The sequence below is a fragment of the Varanus komodoensis genome, unplaced genomic scaffold (assembly GCF_004798865.1).
Source record: "Varanus komodoensis strain SLA01 unplaced genomic scaffold, ASM479886v1 scaffold40, whole genome shotgun sequence".
In the NCBI taxonomy this organism is placed as follows: domain Eukaryota; kingdom Metazoa; phylum Chordata; class Lepidosauria; order Squamata; family Varanidae; genus Varanus; species Varanus komodoensis.
In genome coordinates, this window is record NW_025335942.1 from 5,806,023 (window position 1) to 5,828,921 (window position 22,899).

General features: G+C 45.6%; 1 protein-coding gene across 4 annotated transcripts; it reads left to right on the forward strand.

Moving 5' to 3' along the window:
- The first annotated feature begins 66 nt into the window (after positions 1–66).
- Positions 67–22,449, forward strand: TENT4A (terminal nucleotidyltransferase 4A). 4 transcript variants are annotated; one of them, XM_044442929.1, is made up of 12 exons: positions 67–93; positions 3,769–3,892; positions 5,263–5,309; positions 6,124–6,244; positions 8,492–8,599; positions 9,966–10,094; positions 12,302–12,515; positions 14,978–15,104; positions 16,793–16,893; positions 17,368–17,534; positions 18,813–18,971; positions 19,642–22,449. In XM_044442929.1, the coding sequence occupies exons 2-12, from the start codon at positions 3,803–3,805 to the stop codon at positions 19,825–19,827; spliced, it is 1,449 nt and encodes a 482-aa protein (XP_044298864.1). In that variant the 5' UTR covers positions 67–93; positions 3,769–3,802; the 3' UTR covers positions 19,828–22,449. The 4 variants fall into 4 exon arrangements, with proteins under 4 accessions (XP_044298864.1, XP_044298860.1, XP_044298861.1 ...); XM_044442925.1 differs by lacking the exon at positions 67–93 and adding an exon at positions 235–1,210; XM_044442926.1 differs by lacking the exon at positions 67–93 and adding an exon at positions 235–560.
- The last annotated feature ends 450 nt before the right edge of the window (positions 22,450–22,899 follow it).

The window sequence follows — 22,899 nt, forward strand, 5'->3', positions numbered from 1 at the left end:
CGCGCCCGCCTTGCCGCCGCCCCCGCCGCCGCCGCGCCCCGCCGCGCTGGGCACGCCGTGGAAGACGCGGCAGTACAGCCCGGGGATCCAAGGGTGAGTCGGCGCGGGGGCCGCTGGCCGGGCCGCTCCGCGGGCAGCCCGTGGCCCTGCTGCGGCTTCGGGCCGGGCCATCCCGTCGCGGGTACCGCGGCTGCCAGGGCAGCGCTTGCTCCGCGCAGCAACCTGTTTGCATGCTGGAAATCCGGTCTGCGGAGCAGGTGCTCCCTCCCTCCCTGGGGTGCTGGCGGGCTGCTCACGGGTGGGGTGCCTCCGGTGCAGGCGTGTGAAGCTCTGCAGAGTGCACTAAATAGAGGCCCTGAGGCTCCCCTGGAAAGGGTGCGCATCTCCCAGGACACGTGCTGTCGCTTTCCACCCTTGGTGCAGCCCCTCGAGTTTGTAGGGCCTCTCCAGTTTTAGTACACCGCCCAGGTGATCATTTGGGCTCCAAGAAAAAAGCACCGTTCCAGTGCTGCCAGTAGGCTTGGGACAGCTCCCCAGTCCCCAGAGGTCCTGAAATTCCGGTGGGCAGCTTTAAAGCTTCGAATTACTGTGGAGAGGGGGTGTGTACCCCATAATTTTGGTTCCCAGGCCTCTGGTTGACACCAACTGTAGGCCTTGGGGTTGAAAAAAGAGTGCACTGCTAAATCGAAGTCAAGAAATACACTGAATATTGTCCCTTTAAGTACCATGCTCTCCACGGAACCTGTGGCCGGGAAAAGCCAGTTTGCACATGTGTGTTTGGTGTAGCATCTTCAATACATTTTTAGCTGGCATCTCACAGCCCATGGTATGGGTTTTCTGGAACAATCGGGGAGGGAAACCAATGCCCCAAATAGAGGATAGTTTGATTATCATGTTTGACTTAAATTTAATAAGCAAATCTAATAGAGTGATCTATGTTAATTTTACAGCCCGGTAATCATAAATATTTGAATTGAAATACTTAATGAGAGTGTGATGCTCAAAGAAATGTGAAACCTTATGTGGAAATTATATTTAGCAGGAGACTTGTAAACATTTATGCACTGTTATTATTTGTTTAAATATAGGGAAGAAGAGAGGCAGCCCAGCCACTGCCAAACAGATTTTAAGATTCTAAGAAACTATGGTATATTAGGTTTGTCCACCCAGAACTACTTACACCACATGTTACTAAAGAATGGTTTTACTGGTGAGTCCGGGAGAAGGACAAAGTACTTATCTATTAAGTGAATGTGCTGTCCAACTGGCAGATGACCTGGACAACAATAAAGTAGCAAAAACAATGCATGCAACAAAAGAAAGAGGCAGCTGCAAAATTAATAATCAGAACAACAGATTAAGGATAAAATTACTTATCTTTCCCCCGTAGCCCCTCGTTCCAGCATTGTAGGCAGTGGCGTACAAAGAAACACCTCGAAAATGGTGCTGGCACTGGGGAAGGAACGTTTGTGGAAAGTGCTCCCAGCTAGACTGTTCTTACATTATTGCAGGTTAAGACCAGCATTTCCCACATCTAATGTCTGATTCTCAGAACGCAGGATTTATCTTCCTCTGGTGACTGGGGTGCTTGCTGGCAGCGGGCTCTGTCATCGCCATGTCTCAGACCTGCGTTTTAGTTAGACAGGTGTTTTCAGCCATTTAAGTAATGCTGGGGAAGGAAGGAGGCTGGGGTGCTGATAGGAATTAGAATTTGTAGGCCCCCCAGCCTTCCCCCCACCTCCATGGTGCACTCGTATCTCAGAGAGGCAGTGAGCGGGGTTTGTTCCATGCAGGCACTTTCTCGGGGGGCTTTCTCAGCTTTTTGAGTCCCAGCACCAGGGTGGCTTTCCAAAGAATCTCAGAATCTTGATGTAGCCCATCCTCCTCAATCTCACTGTGATTGTTCATATTCCAATTGTGAATCGTCTGGATGCAGCAGCAGCCCATGAGAACAATCGCTTGCGGCCACCATCCTCCTCACTCCCAAGAGCTGCACGCCTCTCAGCTTCACAATGTACCATGAAACTCCTCAGCTTCTTGTGCTTGATTCTCTGGAAGCACAGAAACAGAATCAGGTTTATTCATTTGTTAGCGCATTCTACTTTTCGGCTTAATTGAGCTGAAATCATTTTAGTTCCATTCAGAAGAACCTGCTGCTGGTGGAATGCTTGGATCTCTGAACATTGCCCTTTCCACCAAGAGAGAAGATACCCTGGCCAGCTCCTACAGAGCTATTGTAAGGCTTGGAGGCAGGTGTGTGCAAAGTTTGGCTGGCTTTGTCACGCAACCAGAAGTGTGTGGTTGCCAGGACCATCCTATAATCTATCTGTGAATGATAACGAGATTGAGACAGTCTCTGCTGCCCTAGCATGAATTGACCCATGAATTGCAAAAAATTTAACAGGAGCAGGCGGGCTTCTTCTGACATGCCTTTCCGCTTGTTAACAGCCTGTAGTCATCTGGTTTGCAGATAGTTCGCTTGACCTCTGATTCCAGGCACTTTGGGTTGTTTATTGGTTAAACAACCTAGGGTTCACCCAGCAACAACAATGTTGGGGAAGACTATCTTAAGAACCCTTAAGCAATTTCGGCCTATTTTAACAGCTCTGTTTTATTCCCTTCTGGTTACAATCCCTTGTGATAAAAGTCCTTCCTTTTGAGAGGCTGTCTGCAATGGTATCGACAGCATAGGACCTGCTGAGGTTTTTTTTTTTTTTAGACATAGAGGGTTTATTTGGGGGACATGGGGTAATGTTTTTGTAGTGGAAGCAGCGTTTTTTATAATGATGAGATCTAATTGGGAACTCTGTTCAGCACTGTGCTGGTGAGTTCCATTGACTGAAGCCTCAAAGTTTGTTGTTTTTAAAGAAACCTAGGTGGAAATAACCCAAGCTGTCAAAAAATGCACAGTTCATAGTCTATGCCATTTTATTTTTATATATTTATGTTTCAACTTATTGCCTGCTACATCAGCCTCTGAGCAGATACTGTGACTCCAGTCATGTTGATAAATGGAGAATTACTTCCAGCATCTGTAGATGTTAGTCACTAAGAGATACATTAGATCAGCAATTTGGTAAGGAATTGGTGGTGGGAAAATTTGGTTTGGTTTTATTTATTGTTGTAAGCCTCCCCGAGGCTTCGGCGAATGGGGCGGCATAAAAATGTTTTAATAAATAAATAAAATAAATAAAAAATGCTGCTGGGAATCTTACAGAGAGAACTTAAACCCCCTCTCCCCCATGGCTTCAGCTTCCTTAAAAGTATATGGTATTCTATAGGTAGGCTTTATAAATAATTTTTGGAGAGTAAAGGATGGATTGCAGTATATGAATACCTTGTCTGAAATTCTGAAAATTATTTAATAATCAAAATTCAATTTTTCAGGAGGATTTTTTTAAAAAATGCTATCATTTCTGTTCTCTGGTGCAGGATTTCACATCACTAATATAGTTAATCTATTAACCCTAAACTGTGCTCATATACTTCAAGAGAAAAAATCGCTTATGGAAAGCCAAATATGCGTCCCATAGGATCCAGGTGGGAGGGATCTTTATTCTTCTGTGTGAGGGCTATAAAGGAAAGCTCGGTTTGTGACTTGCGACCTTTCAGTTGTTACATCTTTAGTAAAGTGTGTGTTCGACGTGTGACCCAGCTGCTAGAACGCTTTGCTTCTGAAAACCAGATTCAGTTCCCAGGTTGGCAAATATATTGAGGTTTTCTTGCATCCTCTCGCTCACCGTGCTGGTCTTTGTATTTTCCCCACAGACTTCATGAAGAAATAATTGACTTTTATGACTTCATGTCCCCTCGGCCCGAAGAAGCAATTATGAGAAAAGAAGTGGTGAAAAGAATAGAGACTGTCATCAAAGATCTTTGGCCTACCGCTGATGTGAGTGAGTCGCAAACCGGTGTTCGGCTTAGTTCTGATGCCGTACCTCTGCTGCTATGTTTCTCCCTTTGTACCTTTTGGCTCGAGCCGCAAGACATGGAGGGAACTGGATTTCCGCCTCAGCAGTTTCCGACTGGCAGCTCCATGCATTCCTTCATGCCTTCTGGCCGTATTTGTTTGAAATAATATGTATGCTGCTCTCTCTTAATGTTCTGGAGGCCACCTCCCCCAAAAAAAACAAACCATGAAAATGTTTTCACTGAGAACATTTAGGAAAATTGATTGGGGACCTTCAGAACACGTAGTCATACCTATTCAAACACGCATTTTATGGTAGTGGAAGGACAGCTGTGCCCCAAGTTGCGGTTCTTTTAGTTGTCTTGGTGCCTTCCCTTAGCCGAGGAAAGGGGAACAGTGGAGATCTGCATCCGTCAGCGCTCAACGTACGTACCTTCTAGGGAAACATAGCCCGTTCATTCTGAACACATGTTGCCTCAGTGCAAAGCAATAAACATCTCATGTACAGCCAGCAGAGAGCACTGGCCAGAGGGTAGAACAAGGAATCCTGGGAGTTTGTTTGCTTGTTTTCCTCTAGCAACAGTGTTTTTAGTTACTTGAATGCAAGGATGTTTATTTTTTAAGCACAGGAGACTGGTAACTGTTTGCTACAGTTAATAAAATACTGTTTTCATCCTATTGAAAATGTTTGGGAAGTAAGTATCAGCTCAATAGCTCAGTGTGATAAATAAGCTTTATCTTTAACTGCTTTATCCTTGAAGTTAAATGAGGGGAGTTGCATTAAGGTTTTCGCTGTCTGCACATACTTACCTGCCTTGTTTAAGGCTTATTCGGTCCCTGGTTGTTCAGCAAGATTAAACAGTTCAGTTCATGCTGAAATCACAGCTTTCCTAGCCAGATGTAATAGTTTCTTTTGAAGGCTATCCCAGTGAGAAAGGCTGAAGCTACCCTTGCTGTGTGTTTCCTTTTCAGAAATGTGTTTGGTTTTGATAATGGGTAGAGGTGGAGGGGTCTGCTATAAACCGTTGCATGATACTGGTGAATGGTTTGGAGGGTTAGTAGTGTGTCACTTCGCACTCCCCTAATTGGCCATGGCAGCTGAATCAGACAAACCATGGCTAGAATAAACCAAGAGAGAGAGAGGGAACTTACCCAAGAAGAAAGGGGAGAGAGAGCGAGCGAGCGCCTTTGGGTAGCTGAATCTCTGAAGAAAACAATTTGATTAAACTTTTAGACTTCAGCAAATGTTTTTGTGTACATTTCTAGATGTAAGGCAATGCAGATTTCCCAAGATTTCCCAGGTCAGCATTTACAACAGTGAGTTCAGTACTTACTCGCTTTCTCTTTTCCAGGTTCAGATATTTGGAAGTTTTAGTACAGGACTTTATCTGCCAACCAGGTGAGGCCTGAAATTTGACTGGCATTTTTACCTTTTGTATTCTATGTTGGTGAAGCTGCATTATAAGAGGCTTCTGCTGTCACTGCTAGTGTCATCCATATACACAATTATTTTCCAAAAAAAGAAAACGGGAGGACAAAAAACGAAGCGGACACAAGGGAAACAGAGGAAAGGTGGTGAGGGGTGACGCAGGGGTACATCACAACTATTTCTCTCTGGGTTGAACTGTAAATAGAGAGTCCAGTTGTGTTCTTTTCCATTGGATTAAACATTGTAAATAGCGAGAGTCCAGCATTTAGCGTATTGGAGTATTGCACCACTAGGTATGCTGGTATTTCTACATTTTGTAATTTGCAGGTTTTCACTAGTGATGCAAATAGTAAAACCTTAAGTATTTGTGTAAATGTGTAAAGAAAGTTGTGGCGATCTAGAAGGTATTTGTAAACAATTAGCTTTATTTAAAATTAAACAAATTTCTAAATAGTCCAGCAAATACCTTTACACAGTATTCTGGGCAGAGACTTTGATGAAATAACATTGGGTGTGGAGCATTAAGATGGCCCTTAAATTCTGCCAGTGGAGACAGTTAGTGCTAACATGTATTCCACTGAACTTAAGTCTTCCTTTAAGAATGCTAAACATTCATTCATTCATTCATTCGGCTTGCATTCCGCACTGTTAGTCCCATAGGACTCCTTAGGCAGACACATACCAATATGTGGGGATGTAAATATGTACTTGATTTGTTCTGACTTCAGTGGGGCATAACTGTTGTGTTCCCAATAAACCTTGCATTTGTTTCTGTTGCCTACAGTGATATCGATTTAGTGGTTTTTGGGAAATGGGAGAGCCCCCCTTTGCAGCAGCTGGAGCAAGCCCTGCGGAAACACAACGTGGCTGAGCCATATTCCATTAAAGTGCTTGACAAAGCGACGGTGAGTGACTGGAGCACTTTTGCCTGATTCGGAGGAAGGGAGGTTTCTGACAGGGAAATTGTATTTTAAAGTTTTAACAATGCGGCCTTTTGTTTGCTGCTGAATCTCAGTTCTCAGGTTCCCGACAGTCATGCTTTGTGTCAAATTATAGCGGTAACATGCACGCCCTCGTCTCAATTCATGGAATAAATGTATTTTCCCTCATATTGGTATGCCTTCCCTCCTATTGCTAGATATGCAGTATTGTTCTCCATGTTTTTCATTTGTAAAAGAATGCAGACGTAGCTGACGAATACACTGGCAGTTAATGAAAGTTATGGTAGCCCTCAGGATACAGCATCCATTTTGCTACCTCTGATGTGTGAGAAATGTCATGCTTGGAGCTCAGCTTGGCTCAGCCGGCTCACACGTTTTGTTTGAACATTGCATCAGGTATCCATCTGGCCGTCAAAGTTCTGAATGTGCTCCTGATTTTTTTTTCCAGCACGGTGGGACACCCCCATTAAAATCTTTATTTGTAGCACCTCCAAACAGCTCTCATTTTCCTAACCATTCTTTTGTAATTCCCATCTTTCATATCTCCCTAAGCATCTGGCTTGCCTTTTTTGGAGACTTGCCTTTCATCATCTCCACCATTCCATTCTTTAACAATTCCCAAAGTTGCACTTTATTGCTGGTTAACAATTTGCATTGTTCATAAATATGTTCTCTCTAGTTGCTTGTAGTTTTTAGATTCTCAGTTGATCCCATCTTATCCTAGTTAACATCAGCTCCAAATTAGCTCACCCCATTACAGTTCAAACCATTTGGAATATAAATCTGTCTTCATAAAAATGCCTAAGAAGTTTCTATTTGTTAACACTCAGACTTACTTCTCAGGCACATAAGTCATAGCAATCAGTGTGTGTAACCTAGATTTTCTTGATATCATCTCAAGGATCTTGTGATCCTGGTTACACTACTCACTTTGCAGTCTATTTTCCTTTTAAAACAAAGTTCTTCAGTTTGCATCCTGACAGTATCACTGACAAATGGTTTTGCACTTTGTTTGTCGCCAGATTTTCTAGCACTGACATCTAAAAATTCCTCTTGGCACATGTTCGGCTGTCTTTAGCTTGTGAATCATGGCCTCTGATGAGGATTTATTTTACCAGAGTGTGTTACTGAATACCATCCAGTTTACAGACTCGGTTTGTTTTAATTGTACCTTTGAGGGTTTGGATCTTTCTTTCTTCTAAGCCAAAGTTCAGTCTTTCCCAGGTTCAGGAATTAATAGGACACATTCTCCTCTTGCTTTAAATCTCCGGTTTGACCAGCTTCATGAGTTCAAAGGTTCAACCAGTTACTTGAACTCCCAGTAAACAGGCACATGTGCTGTTTTTAGAATCTTGCGTTGCTGTAGGGAGCTTGACACCTAACTCTGAAACGCAGTTGGAAACAAGTCCTGTTGAGATGAGTGGCCCTGACCAGTACCAGATCCCAGGCGACGGGTTCCATGTCCAAAATGCCAAATCTTAGGTCTTACTTTTAAGCACATGGTCTTATTAGGTACTTCCCACAGTGCTTTGCTTTGTTCCTCCATTTATATTGGGCATGGGGCCTAAAAGACAATTAGAATTCACAGGAAGTCTCACATCCCAGGGAGAGAAGCCAGTGCCTGGACCCCTGCTTGCTACATCTCTGTTAGGGGTGAAACACACCCTGCTGAAGGACCTGAGTCTCAGACCATTCGGGAGGAAGTGGTCCATCCAACAAACAAGTCCCACGCCAGTACTAATAACCAGCCCTTAGAATTGGTCTCAGTAATGAACCAGTGGCTTGTGCAAATGGAAACTTGGGGCCAGTCACTCAGCCTAACCTACCTCTCAGGGTGGTTGTTAGGATAAAATAGAGCTAAGCAGCTCGCTTTGGGTTTCCTACAAGAGGAAAAAGGAGTATAAATGCAGTGTAAGAATAAGAATTGCCATGTACAGCATGTTGGAGTAATCACGATTTAAGCAAAGAGTAGGTGCATACTGTCTTAAGCTGGGCAGAAACGTGCCCAGTGGGTCAAAACAGGCACTGGTGCAGGAAAGGGAGGAAGGTGCCGCTACACGTGTGGGTAGAGCAAGGAATGGGCTGCTACACCAAGCGCTTGATCGAGAATGACGTGGCAGCAAACGTATTCCTTGTTCATTGATCGACTACCGAGAAACGTGGGGGTACTTTTCAGGGTTAGTTGAAGCCCAAGTTTGACTTCTTTTGCAGGTACCAATAATAAAGCTTACTGACCAGGAAACGGAAGTGAAAGTTGACATCAGTTTTAATGTGGAAACCGGCGTGAAGGCAGCTCAGTTTATCAAAGACTACATGAAGGTACAGTCAACGACCGCCGAAAATGCCACGTGAGGCACCCTGATTTTGCTGGTGCTTTTAGACCTCCTGTAGTAAAGGTGTAACTGGCAGAAAATTCTAGCATGCACCCGTGTGTTAAATGCAGTTTTGAGCAGCCTTTGCTGAATTAGAAAAATACCTCATGGTCCTGGGAACAAATCCACAGGGCGCTACTGGGATCTTCCCCAGTATCTGATCACACCATTCCTAGCAGTTTTGGCTACATGCATCAAAATAGAACAGTCCATCTGGGCCCAAACCTGGAAGACATTAAGTGTTATTCTACATCTTTTTGTCAGATGTTGTGGTCAGGTACTTCATCCGCCCCATCATACAGTTAGTTTCCTTCATATTCCGGAATGTAGATAAATTCTGAGTCTTTATTCCCATTAGCACCCAATCGATACAGAAATCCTGAATATTGTCCGATTGTCCCTCTCTGTCCAGCTGCCTCATGACCAGGCATGCCCATTGTGGGAAATGTGGTGTGTCTGCCTCAGCCCTGACCAAGCCAAACCAAAGCTGTGAATTACTCTATAGAGATGCAGACGTAGCCCAGTGAGAAGCAGTTGCCGCTCCGTAGGAGTTGCTCTGTGTATCCCGTATGTTTCACTCACATTTGTTTTTCCTTTCTATATTTTCATGTGGGAGGAGATGTCACTGATGAGAGAATCTCATTGAATGTCGGTATTCAACTTGAAATCACGTTCCCTTTCAGGCAGCCCTCTAGAACAAGGAATCTAGGATTGAACAAATTCATACATGGTCACTTTTCGAAACGTTTTATTTTTATTTTGCCACTTAGTTATTCCATTTAGAGAATATCCCCTGAAAGACTTGACAGTGAGCTTGATTGTGTCTTGACTTTCTGGCTTTCTGTGATGAAGATCAAACAGTAATCTTTGTATTCCTTTTAGTAAAATAGTAAAAATTATTATGTATGTTTATACTGTTGTTTCATTTGCCTTAATAATTATTATATTTCGGGTCTGTGAATGTTCTCATTTTTTGATGTTAACAGTTAATGATATTTTATAATATAATACAGGTAATGTCACATATTACATTATATATCACAATGTATAATTTATATATAAAATGTAACCTATATTAGAATAAATATATATTAAATAATATAACATGTTTTTAAGTAATAAATGAAAAGATAAGGAAGGAATGTTAGCTTGCTCACACAACCATCTTCCTGTTAGCTATTGTGCGACCAAACTGTATTGACTTTTACATTTTGTTTTATTCTGAATTATTTTATGTTTCATAATAAATATGAAGCAAAATGTTTTTCTTCCAGAATTTGGCATGTAGAAAGCTAACTCTCTTTCACTTGCAGAAATACTCGTTGCTGCCTTACTTGATTTTAGTATTAAAACAGTTCCTCCTTCAAAGGGATTTGAATGAAGTTTTTACTGGTGGAATAAGCTCCTACAGCCTAATTTTAATGGCAATTAGCTTCTTACAGGTATGTAACTTGCTCTTTCTGTCAACTCTGAGGGACACAAGCGATTCCTGTTTGCCTATGTATGCATGGTTATTTCACTGAAAGGTCTTTTTTATCAACTGCAGTTCTCCCTTAATCTCTAGTCCTGCAGGGGCACTGTTTTGGAAAGCTAAACAAGAGCATGTGAAAATGGGATCCAGGTAGTCAAATCACTATGTCGGACAGGCTGAGAAGTAAAACTGCACGGCCTGTACTTTCTTTGATGATTTCCTGTGGTATACTACTCTGTGGAGGGTCTCCTTTTTCTTGAAAAGCTGATCTTTCAGTTGCACCTCCAGAATGAGTGGGTTTGTATGATGTGGCAACCCACCCTGTGATTAATCTACAAACTGCCTGCTTAACCCTGTCAAGATCTTTTGCTTGAGCAAAACCCCTTTCTTCTGACAGCTGTCAAAATTCAGAAAAACTTTAAAAGAGGGTGTTGTGGATCTTACCTTCCCAGAATGCTCAAAGATGTGTAGGAAAATGTGCGGACAATGAGAACTTTCAGGCAATAATAAAAACATTGTTTGGGGGAAATAGACGCACCATCCCCTTTCATGAGTGAAGATCTCCTTGCAGCTTGGTTTTTCTCTTGGCTGCCTTCCATTTGACAGCTGTCACACGAAAAGTCAAGCAGCAGATTAACATGTTTGCAGTCTTGCTTTGTCAAGGTCCATGGATATCGCTAGACACTTACCAGGACATTGACCAGGCAGGACTTGCATTCTGAGGACTTTGTGCACCTTTGAAAGATCCACCAAACAAATTTGTTAAAAGGCGTGAAAACATTTGCCCGTATTTTCTGGTTGTCACAAGACCGTATTTTTCCATCTATAAGATGCCCCCATGTATAGAACACATCCCCCCACTTTTCTTACCCAAAATTCAGAAATCAGTATTTAAAACACTGAATAGAAGACATCTTTATTTAGCAATTAGGCAACGTTGACATGCCAGTGTTGTGATCTTATGCGTCACATGTAGCTCTGAGCAAATCCCTTTGTTCAGCCTCTGCTGTATCGCCGGTTTCGCCTTCATCCCTTTAGGCTTGGGTGACACCCAGGAGCCACTCTGGCGCTGCTCCAGAGTCCATGCCTTAACCCTCTGCTCCAAGTGCGGCCATTTTGCTGGTTTTCCTCTCAAGACCGCCTCCTTTTTTGGCATCTTAAGGAGTTGTTCTTCCTGTTTTCTCCACTGTCTGATGATACACTCAGTGGGAGGAGGTCCAAACTGTCTCTCTGCAGCTCTATTTCCATGCTCTTTTGCATAGCTGATTACATCTAGTTTAAATTTTGCAAAGTAAGACATTCACTTACTAGTATCGGTATTTTTCTTTTGTTTTCTGACATTTTTATGGGCTCATAACGCTCCGACATGACAACTCCCTGATGCCTCTGGGCACTGGCAACACGCCCTCCGCAGCCTCAGCCGACGTCAGTTACATGATCAGAGGAAACCTGTTAGCTTGTCTCTGCAATCAGAAGCTTCGCTCGTGAGGCTAGTTTGCAGAGAAAAGGTATCGGCAGTTTTGCAAACTCGCCCCCCCCCCCGTTTATAAGATGCCCCTCCATTTTTAGGTAAATATTTTTAAGAAAAAGTATCATATGTGGAAAAATACGGTAATCAGGTCAAGTTGAGGGAACCCAGATTCATGCTGGACATCAAGAAAAGCTTTCTCATGATCAGAGCGATACGGCAGTGGAAGCAGCTGCCTAGAGAGGTGGGGGGCTCTCCCACACTGGAGACATTCAAGAAGAAACTGGACAGCCCTCTGAGTGGGGTGGTGTAACGTGGTGTCCTGCAACTGCAGGGGGTTGGACTCAATGGCCTTCATGGACCCTTGCAACTCTACAGTTCTGTAATTTCCATCACATCTGTCACGTAAACATTTTAAAAGCTGGTGAGCCAGCGATGGTTGTTGATGGGTGGCCAGGGCACTTTGGCAAACCCTTGATTTGGAGGCATCGCCAAAAGGGTCCAGAAGAGACCCAAGTGGGGTATGCGGTTACAAATGAAACGGTCTCAAGATCCGAGCAGGGAGAGGGTAATGCGAGAAGATACTGAGGAGTATAAGTCTGGTGTAGTTGGGGGTTGTTGTCGCCCATTTCTGTCTCTTATTATGGATCTGCTACAAATATAAATGGCCTCTCAAATTAAAAAGCCCTTCTGCTCTCGTGTTTTTATAGTTGCACCCAAGAATCGACGCTAGGAGGCTGGATGAAAACCTCGGAATGCTTCTAATAGAATTTTTTGAACTCTATGGGAGAAATTTTAATTATTTGAAAACTGGGATTAGAATAAAAAACGGTGGAGCCTATATTGCCAAAGAAGAAATCATGAGAGCCATGACAAATGGATATCGGCCGTCCATGTTATGCATTGAGGATCCTCTTCTGCCTGGTGAGATGACATAAAACATTTTCTATCCTTTCCAAAAAGAACGTGCATTTAGTCAAGCAATCCAAGCCTTGCTTCACATAACTGCTCACCGAGAAGTAGTCCCTTAATTCACCCGTTTCTAATCAAGATTTTGTATGGTATTCTTTCTCGTGGCTCTATGATGGACTCAGTAACATCTAGCAGGGGTAGTAAAACGGAGTCCATTGGTGTGTTTGAAGTTGTGCTACTTCATATGCCTGAGAATGTGAAAAATATGATGCAGTAGCCTCTGAGATCAGAATTCATCTGGATGCTGTTAGTTGTCCAGAGACATTAGCAATTGGACGGCATAAAAAAAATAATTTAAAAAAAATCCCCAAATTTCTGTGCATTTCCATATTTCCCAGCCCTTCAGAGCCAGCCACTTTTGTCAATATTTATTTAATTTTTATACTGCCCAGTAGCCAAGACTCCCTGGCCAGCTAACAAAAGTTTAACACACACACATGTACGTACATACGTTAATATAAAACCGCAAAGCCACAATAGCAATTGCAATTGAGTTTGCAGAGGAGCATAGCTGCAGTCCAAAATAAAATACAAATATGTAAAATGCATTTAAAAAGTCAAACTGTTAAAATGCTGGAGAAATAGAAAGCTCTTCACCTGGTGCCAAAAAGAATGCGAAGCAGGTGCCAGGCATACCTCTCCGGGGAGCTCATTCCACAGCTGGGGTGCCACAGACAAAAGCCCTCCCCTGGGTAGCCACCCGCCTCACTTCCTTTGAAAGGGAAGGATCCCCGAAGATGAGCGCAGGGTCCAGGTAAGTACGCATGGGATGAGGCGATCCTTCAGGCAACCTGGCCCCAACCCGTTGAGGGCTTTGAATGTTAGTACCGGCACTTTGAATTGGGCCTGGAATTCAGCTGGCATCAAGGGGACTGGCATCATGCGTTTCTGTGAGCCCGATCCCGTTCACAGTCTTGCTGCCCTGGTGTGGACCAGTTGAAGCTTCTGGACCTTGCTCAAAGGCAGCCCCACATCCAGGGCATCGCCGTCATCCAAATGAGAGACTCCCGAAGCACGGATAGCTGCGGCTGTGCTGCCCGCCCAGGAACGGCTGTAGTTGGTGTACCAGCTTAAGCGGATAAAAGGTGTTCCGTGCCCCCAAGTCCACTCGTGCCTCAAGGGGCAAATCTGGGTCCAGGAGTATCCCCAAATCTCGTCCTTGAGCGGGAGCGTAGCCCCATCCAGAGCAGGTTGAATATCACCCCATTGACCAGATAAACCACTCGCTCACGTCCGGATGGAGCCGGTTCTTGTCTCGTCCAGTGTATTGCCATGCTCAGTCGTGCTCAGATTTAGGTCTGATTTCAGATGAAAAAGAGAGGTCGAGCTGAGTGTTATCCACGTATTGATAGTCGTTCAGCCCACACCTCCAGATAACCTCCCCCAGCAGTTGCGCAGAGATGTTAGATGGCATAGGGGAGGAACTAGAACCCTGTGGCACGCGATACCCCAGCACCACCCTCTGGAATTGCCCAGTCAGGTTGGAGCAGCACCGCTAAACTGCATTGTCTCCTACTCTTGGCCTAGCCAGCCTGTCCAGAAGGAAACAATGGGCGGTACTGTCAGAAGCTGCTGAGAGGTCCAGGAGAATCCACAGAGTTGCGCTCCCCCGTCTTTCTCCCGACAAAGGTCATCCTCGGGCGCCCGAGGCAGTGTCCCTTCCGAAACTGGGCTTGGGGCCTCTTTGAAATGGATCTAACTGGTTTCCCTCAGGAGAGCTTGGAGCTGCCTGGCCACCACCTGCTCGAGCCCAGGGAGGGGTCGCTGGCCACCAGCCGGTCATTAACTCATGCGTCTAGAACACTGCAGGCCAGCAGCTCCCCCACACAAATACCGCTTTTGGTTTGCTCCATGCCTAAAAGGGAGCTTGGAGTTTGGCTCTTCCCTGAGCAGCCAGTACAGCTGCGCAGGAGTTGAGAAAGGAAAAGCCCCATTAAGGGGTGGCAGGCAGGGCCGGGGCAGATAAAGGCATGTCAGCAGCTGAAGCGGTTGGCCATGAATGTAGTGTGAGCTGAGGCGAGCTGCCGCAGAGACGCCTTTTGGTGAAGGTGGGGGTTCAAGTCCAGTCAAGTCAGGGCAGAGCCAGAACAACGTGACTGAGGATCATTCGCCTTTTAGATAAAGGCAAGCAGTACATGGAAAAACGAAGGCCTGGGGATACAGCGAACAGTGACATTTCAACGAAGAGCCCCTTTCAGAGGCAGGCGTGTCAAATGCAGGCGTGTCGCCTGTGTTAGTTGGAAGCATAATCTCGCCCAACGGCAGGCAGCTTGCAAAGGCCAAGTACGAAGCGCAAGAAGTGTCCACGCGTGCCGGGATTTTAAGCATTAAAGGTACGGGCCAAGGCACTGCAGGCTACGAAGTACGCGATCAGTGAAGTGAGTGCCAACATTTTGCAAATTTCATCATTACAGGCAACGATGTTGGAAGAAGTTGTTACGGTGCCATGCAGGTAAAGCAAGTTTTTGATTACGCCTACATTGTTCTGAGCCATGCAGTATCGCCGCTTGCAAGATCCTACCCCAACAGAGATACAGAAAGGTAAGCAGATTGACAGGTATTAATTGCCAGTGTGGTGGAGTGGCCAAGAGCGCGGGACTGGGACTCGGGCAGTCCGGGTTTGGTGCCCCGCTCAGCCGTGGGACTCACTCCGTGGCTTTGGGCCAGTCCCAGACTCTCAGCCCATCTGATAGCCGTCCAGGGTGGTTAGTGTGAGGATAAGATGGAGAGCAGGAGGAGAGTGATGTAAGCCAACTCGAGTTTCCTGAAAAGGGGGAAAAGCGGGATAATAGGTAGGTAGGTAGGTAGGTAGGTAGGTAGAGTGAGCACATTTCTGTAAACCCAACTTTATTTTTATGTATCACATTTCTTTTTAACCCCATAGCCAGAGTCAAACTTACACGATGTTCCCCTTAATTGCTTCCATAATGCATAATGTCTTGATATCATAGCCAAAGGACTGACCCTGACCCTGAACCCCGCTGCATCGGGCCATCCCTGGGCAGTCTCTAGCATGCTGTTCTTTCGTGAGGTGCTGGAATGAGTGACGGCAGAGAAGCTCTCGGGGTTTTCTGGAAGAGGCAGCTGTTCCAGATTCATTTCAGTCAGGCTTCAGACCTGGTTATGGGACAGACCGCTCTGGGGTGGCAGGATAGGATCCCACAGTACCTCTCCGATTCCATCTTGCCTGCCTTCCCATTTCACATGTACATGAACCTGTGGAGAGAGGTCGTCGGACATCTTGGAGTTAGTGTGCTGCTCTGCCTCTCCTTTCCCCCTAAATCAAAGTAAGCTAAACCAGTAATGGACTGGATGGGGGCTCATAAGCTGAGGCTTTAGGCAAAGGTAACATTTGTGGTGCAGTCTGTGGGGTGCTGCGAACGCTCCAGACTCAAGTGATTATGGGTATCTTGGGCAGGGCAGGAGGCACACAGAGATGGAGGTCTCCTCTTTGAAGTCCCTTCCCTGCAGAGCAGCTCATCAGCAGCGAAATGGCTGATTCAGCTGTCTTTGGGGCCGAGCATCCAAGCATTGCGTTTATTTATCTGTTGGTTTAGACCATCACTGTCCCCTTTGATTAGCATAAAGCTCTCCAAAGGGTTTAGTGCAGGAGGGAAGAAGGCTGAAGTGGCACCAGGATATCGCGTACCTTGTCAACACTGGTCCCTTCCTCCCCTCCCCCACGCACGGCCTGCCTCTGAGCCTCTTCTCCAGGGTCCCTGTTGAGACCGTGGAGAAGCTGCTGGCCGAGTTGATTCCATGCCAGCCCCAGGTGGAAGAGGGCGCTGCCAGAGAACGGTCCCAGCTCCAGCATCAGGGCTACTCTTCAGCACTGAACAATCCGTGATCCTGTCCGTGCCTCCCGGGGGCGATAGGGGCACTCTGTCCATTGTGCAGAAGGCAGGCCCGGGAATAGGTACTTGTCGCATGGTGGAAGGGGGCCCTTCCCCCGAAGGCCCGGGTTGGGCGCCCGTGTGCAGCGCCCCGGTTTGGCTGGTGGCCAGGAGGGCCTTTGCACAGCCGAGTCTGGCATGCCAACGGTACTCTCTCCTGCTTTACATTTGAATTCCCTTGGGAGCTTGTACCACCTCACTTTGGAAAGGAGCAGCGGTTATCCAGGTTGAAGCCGCTGCTGAACGCGTGCCGGCCCTTTTGCTTCTCTAAAACAGCTTTCTTGTATCCATAAATGAGTGTACTCCATTTCTTACATAAGTCATCCTGTCTTCCAGCACTTTAGGAAGAATAATAAAAGTGACACAGGAAGTGATTGATTACAGAGCTTGGATTAAGAAGAAATGGGGAAGTAACACCAACTTGTCTTCTGATCTTGGTGAGTAAAGGAGTTGATTTCAGAATTCCACTCTTAAATATGTAGCATATATTTGAACAAATTCTCTTGTTTTTCTTACACGATGACTCAACTCAGATATAGTCCCAACTGCAGTTTACGGTTCATGTCTATTTTTTCTGTCTGCTCGGAATACACGTCTTGAGCTTCTCTTGTGGAGACAAGGTACAGAGCAAGAATTGTTGTTTCCGTTGTGCTGATTCGAACATCGTGCTGGTCCGCAGTGACGCTCAGGTTTCAGTTTCCAGTTCTGGCTCGTCCGCTGTTCACAATCATGATTTGTCAGTTCAGCCATCTCACCTAACCCTGGTTTCTTGTGATGTCTGAATTGAGCCGATGAGCCATTCCTAAATGGAGTCTTGCAGCAAAACATACAATGGTGAAGTTCCTTGCCTAAAACGGAGGAGCTTTGCAGGGTTTTGATAGCGAAAAGTGATGCATTTTCTCTGCTTCCAGATATCCAGACAAAAGAGAGAGAACCAATATCTCCATGCAGTGTAATCCAGAATGGAGATGCTGAACTGCTGTACCACCAACCTTTAGCTTTGTCGTTTGCTGGTACACAGCAGTTGTCTTCGGGCTCCTCTGCCTCTTCAGTGTCGTCTCTTTCTGGCAGTGATATTGTAAGTCCCACTTTAGTTCCTTCCAAGCTGTTTTTTTAATCATTTGTCAATTGGTTTAGTGTAATTCAGAATCGGTACAAAGATTCCAAATTGCCATAGCACTTCTGTGGTGTTCACATAATTCAAACTAACTTCAGTTGAAGCGTTTTTCATTTGCACAAGCTTTCTCTAAAATGTTGTAATTTTAAATAGAATATCTTTAGGAAACATGAAATGCCTCTGTATCACCCTTAGTAACATCACTTACTTTTCCAGCTCACTTAATCCTCTAGCACTTAAATGAAAAAGCATTGTAAAGCTAATTAAAAAATGAACTAAATACCCTGGGGCCTTGCTAATCCTCTGGCATTTTAGATCATGTTTAGCCTTAGAAAGCTTTAACTTTTCAAAACATTTGGATGTGTTCTGAAAGAAATTGCTCAACTGTAGTTAACTGAACACTTCAAAACAAATGCAATAATAGCTTTTTCTAAAAAAGAGAGAGACAGAGAAATTACAAAACAAAGACAAAAAGGGGCTTAAGTGAATTGTAGATGGCTTTACTCTTAAAGGCAGCCTAAATAATTATTTATAGACAGAGTTGTGTCTTCCTGCCACAATACGCCCATTGGTCCAGATGGGACATTGCAGCTTGTCTGTGTCCCCAGAATTGCTAGTTGATTTGAGGTCCATCAAAATTCTTCTTGGAAGAGCAATGACTGGGAAGCGCTGAGAGGTGCATGCCTCCAAGCCCTTGTTAGGCTGATGAATTTTCATGGTGTACGACTGCAAGGCACGGAAGCAGAGACGGTTCTTTCTAGCAGCCTGCTTGGATCCTGATCCTGGTCCAAAGCAGTTTTTTTGGCAGAGGTTCAGTGCCGAATCCCCCTGCTTCAAGTGCCTCCCCTCCCACTCGCCTAGCTTAGCCCCGTTCGGACACTATTATTATCGGACACTATAATTAAGACCCCCTTTATACAGCAGAAATCAATGCGTTGTGGAGTTGGGCAAGGCTCCCTGTTCTGAAGGAAGTACTGCATGGCCTGGAATGGCTGGATTATATCCAAGCCCTTCCCAAGGCTGGGAAGGACCCACGGCTTTTGGGAGCAGACTTCACGTCTTAAGATCCTGCTAGGACTGGAAGGCAATGTTCTGATCCAGTATTTTTGATACCTGCATGTCGGTCCGTGTGTGTAGCTCCGTTCCAATGAGTAGTCCATGTGTGTTTCTTTTCTTAAAAAAAGCAGCACAAAACAAAGATACCATCAAACCTTCCATTCCCCTTTTCTGTGTCACAAGGATTCAGATACTCCACCTTGTACAACTCCTAACGTGTACCACTTCAACCCGCAAACCCCATCTCAGCTTTCAGCTGGTTCGCCACCAGTGCTGCCTGTGCCACGCGAGAAAGCTCAGCCCGTACCTGCAAGAACATTGATTATGGCTACGAATAATCAGGTACGTGCTGTGTGACGGAAGCTGTCCCTTAACTGGATCGTGGCCTTGGAGGAGGAGCGGCCTGCGTGGTGGTAGGGCTTGCGAGAAGCATTTCTCCCCTTCCAAGACACCGCACCACCAGCCGTGCAACGAGCCATCTTAACATATAAAAAGCAACCAGAAGACTTCCCAGGAAAGTAGTTGACGGTAAATGTTAAGGCAGGGGCTTGGTGCTGTCCTTGCCTGCCCCTGCATCCTGGAGTCTTCGCAGCCGGTCGTCGATGGGCGCCGCCCCGGAGGGTGGGAAGTCAAGTTGACGTAAACACCCCCTCCCACTGGGGTCCTTCTCACGCGGCAGTGTAGAGTCATGTGCCACCCTTAGGACGCGATCCCAGGCCTGTTGTGCCTGGGAAAAGCTCCACCGCTCTTACGCCCCAGTTGTTTCTCTGTCCGCACACGCATGGCAGTGCACCCTAGATCAGGAAATGCTTCTGATCGGAATTTTCTGGAAGCGTTTTGCTCCAGTCTTAGCCTCCGAGGGCAGAGTGTCTTTTTCACACCCGTAGGAATGTGTGTCAGGACACCGCTCGCAGGAGTTGGTCCTTCAGGAACGGTTAGGCAGCAGAGTTGCGGAAAGGATCTGGTCCGTGCCAGGCTAACGCACCCCTCCCAACGTTTCCTCTGCTTCCAGCAGCCCAGTGGAATGAGGTTGCCCATGAAAGGGGCCCATCCTCACAATCAAGGCAGCGGATGCGGTTGTGCCAGTAATGGAGCCGCGAGGCAGCCCGCCGGCAACAGGGGGTACCACCCGCACAGCCGCAACATCTGGAGAAGAAAGAAGTACAGGGACAGTTTCCCCATTAGCCTTAGCAGATAATGGCCGGCGTCAAGACGTCCCCTTGAGCCCGAGGCGGCGTGCGCGAGACGGGTCTGCTGGGACTTGAGGCCAGCACCTGAACGCGGCGGCTTGTGGATGTTGCCAGAGATCTGCACCCAACCTTTGCATGTTTCTTTGTGTGGTGGTGGAGTCCATCTTAGAAGAAATAATTGTGCTTATCTGTGAAGCCTTATTCAATGTGGAAGTTTGTCTTCTGCCTATCCATGATTACTACAGTGCCGAAGCAGCTCTGGCAGGAATGCGGCAAGGACCATAAAGGCTGTGGGTCTTGGCCATAGCTGCGTTTGTTTATTGGGGGTTTGTTTTCGTCAGGAAAGTACTGATGGTTTGGACTTTCCTTTCTGTTGTAGCCAGTCTTCGTGACTTTGCTCACTGCCTTCCCATTTCTTGTTTAAACCTTTGTGTTGCCCCACTCATACCGAACATAACTTTTGTGCAATAACTCGGAATGTTTTTATCATATTTCCTTGTAAGTTGTATTTAAGGGATGGGAGGGTATGTGTATTTTTGTTTTGTTTTTTGGCTTTTACCAGTCCTTTCCCAGGTTGCATTTTCTAAGTTGGGTTCATGATTCTGGTGGGTTATCTGAGCTAAGTATTCCACTCATCACATCGGTAATATTGGAGGCTTCTTAATTCGCACGGGAACTGCTGATCTGGCTCACGAGTTTATAGGAAGTATGGAGCTACAAGGCATTTTTACCCTTCCATTTAGCTCATTAGTCGGCATGCACACTAATCTAAATGTAGCTAATGGGTTAGGGCACAATCCATGCTCTTGTGCGGCTCACCTTCATCTCAGTGGAGATCATGCAGAGAATTCGAAACCTTCAATGTATTCATTAGGGCTGGATGAATATCAGAGTAGCAATCCAGTCTTCTAGGGCAAACATGAATAACTTCGACTTCTAAACTGCAAACTACAGATGCTTTTCGTCGGTTTTATTTACCCTCTGGTTGGGTCCAAGCCCTGTTGCTGAACGACGTATCCAACTTAAGGAATGTGGAGAAAGGAATGTATATTGATTCCATTCAGGAATCTGATTACAGCGTGCATTAGTTCTGTTTAGAGCAACTACCTGAAATGTACCTTCTGGCTTCTCTATGCTTTTTTTAAAGTATCGGTCTGTTGTCCTGCAAAAGAGCACAGTCCAGTGCTGCCCACAGTCCATGGGGCAGGCAGTTGCTTTAACGATGCTTACAGGTACTATGCAAGTGTATCTCACCATGGCAGTCCCTGTTAACTTTTCTAAAGCGAGAAATATGCATCCTGCCAAGCCCTGGGTTTTTAAAAAGCGCCACGCTCTCATCGCCACCGGCTGCATTGTCCCTGTTTTCTCCCCCTCCCCTTTTTTTAAATGAGCCTTCTTAAATCCTCAAAGCACTATGTTAGTAGTTCTGCTTGCAGAGGGAACTGAGAAGCGAACATATTGCTGTGACAGCTCCGTGATACAGAGAAGTGAATGTTCCTAAAACTGGTATTTGACTGTTTGACACAGAATGATCCTTCGAATTGTGAGCTTTAGTATCTGCAGCGATGCCTTGGAAGCTGTAGGGGAACATAAAAAAGGAGGCGGTCGAGATGAACGCAAGGCCTTCGGGTAGTGAGGAAAGAGTGCAGTCTTCCGATGTTGAGTAGCACACCTTCTGTCTTCAGGTGTTGATCTAGTGTGAACCCCAATTAAAACTTTTAGTTTTTTATTGATTGATACAATATTATTGATCATAAGCTACTCAGAAAGATGGGTGTGGCTGACTGTACCAGTGTCTGTTGGGGAAGATAGGCAACGTTGGCAAGTCAAGGGCAGACGCGAATACAGCGGAGGCTTTGCAAAGGCACGTGGTGAGAACCGGACATCCTGCAGATACGGATTCCTCCAGAAGTAATGCATCCAGTCTGGGACCAGGGATCCTCACGTAAGCCTCAGCTTTTTTGCCTCCTCCCACGGTAGCCGGCTCAGCCCCACTCCAAAGCTTTGTATGTTTGTCCTCCCCAAAGTAGAATTTGCTGCATTTCAGACCAGAAGATTTTGCATCCCCTCTCGCACCCACGCTCCTTGGGTCCTGTCCCTGAATGATAATAGCTGTTACTCCAGGTCAGTGATGAATTTACAGTTAATAAGTAAATAGCAATCGGGTTTTGAATTTGCAAAATCTCAGCCCTGCTTGATACTGCATCTGTATCTTTGCTTTGTCTATTTTTTTAACCCTGTGAAAAGTTTTTAAATAGATGCTGGTACAATAAGGGATCTAAACTTGAATAAACCAATGTTCAAGGGCTGATTATTGACCTACGTTCATTCTTACTTGCTAGCAATATTGATTATGAACCTACATTATGGAAACCTCAGTGTCCTAAACGGTGTCCGTGTAAATGCAGGATAGGCTAAAGAGAAGCAGAGATCACGTTCCATTTCAGTCATGGTGAACCAGTTAATTGCACTGGCTTCCACTCCGGTTATGTTCTGTGCCGCTGTGGGTAGCCGATTAAGATATCATGTTCAGATTCTTTTTGTGTGTATAACAATGTGGGAAGCTAAAATACATATTTTTATGTGAAGTTTTGTATTCTTTGATTTTTAATAAATTTTCAAGGCCAGATCGGCTCGCTTGTGGTGTGAGTTAATCTGTCGTCGTGAGCTGCACCTCTCGCCGTTTTATGCCATTGTTGGTTATGATCAGACTCAAAAGTGCAGCCGGGGCAGCGTTGTGTATCCGGGAGTGGCCAGCCGGATGGCTAATAGCCATCTGCACATGGGTGGCCGTCATCTTACCCTGCAGTGAAATACATAACATCCGCTGGGTGTTTCATGAATTTGCTTGTGTGGGTTTATTTTTGCCCACGCTTCCCTTTCTGCCGGCTCAGTGTGGCTTAAATCACATGTCTTCTACTCTCTGGGCTCTGCCCCTTCGCAGAACCTCAGTTTGGGAACTGCCTTTATCTGAGAAATTTAAGCAGAGCCCTGTCTCCCTGGCCCTGGTTCCCACCTATTCCCCCAGTTACTCTGCAGCGGCCTTCGTGTTGGCCTAGCGCGGGGGTCCTCAGACTTTT

What these genes read in the sequence shown, in the direction of transcription:
- TENT4A (XM_044442929.1), top strand. Translation starts at nt 3,803, where the DNA reads ATGTCCCCTCGGCCCGAAGAAGCAATTATGAGAAAAGAAGTGGTGAAA. An exon ending in TGGCAATTAGCTTCTTACAG is followed by an intron (nt 10,095 to 12,301) that starts GTATGTAACTTG and finishes GTGTTTTTATAG; the next exon opens with TTGCACCCAAGAATCGACGC. An exon ending in CCCAACAGAGATACAGAAAG is followed by an intron (nt 15,105 to 16,792) that starts GTAAGCAGATTG and finishes CCTGTCTTCCAG; the next exon opens with CACTTTAGGAAGAATAATAA.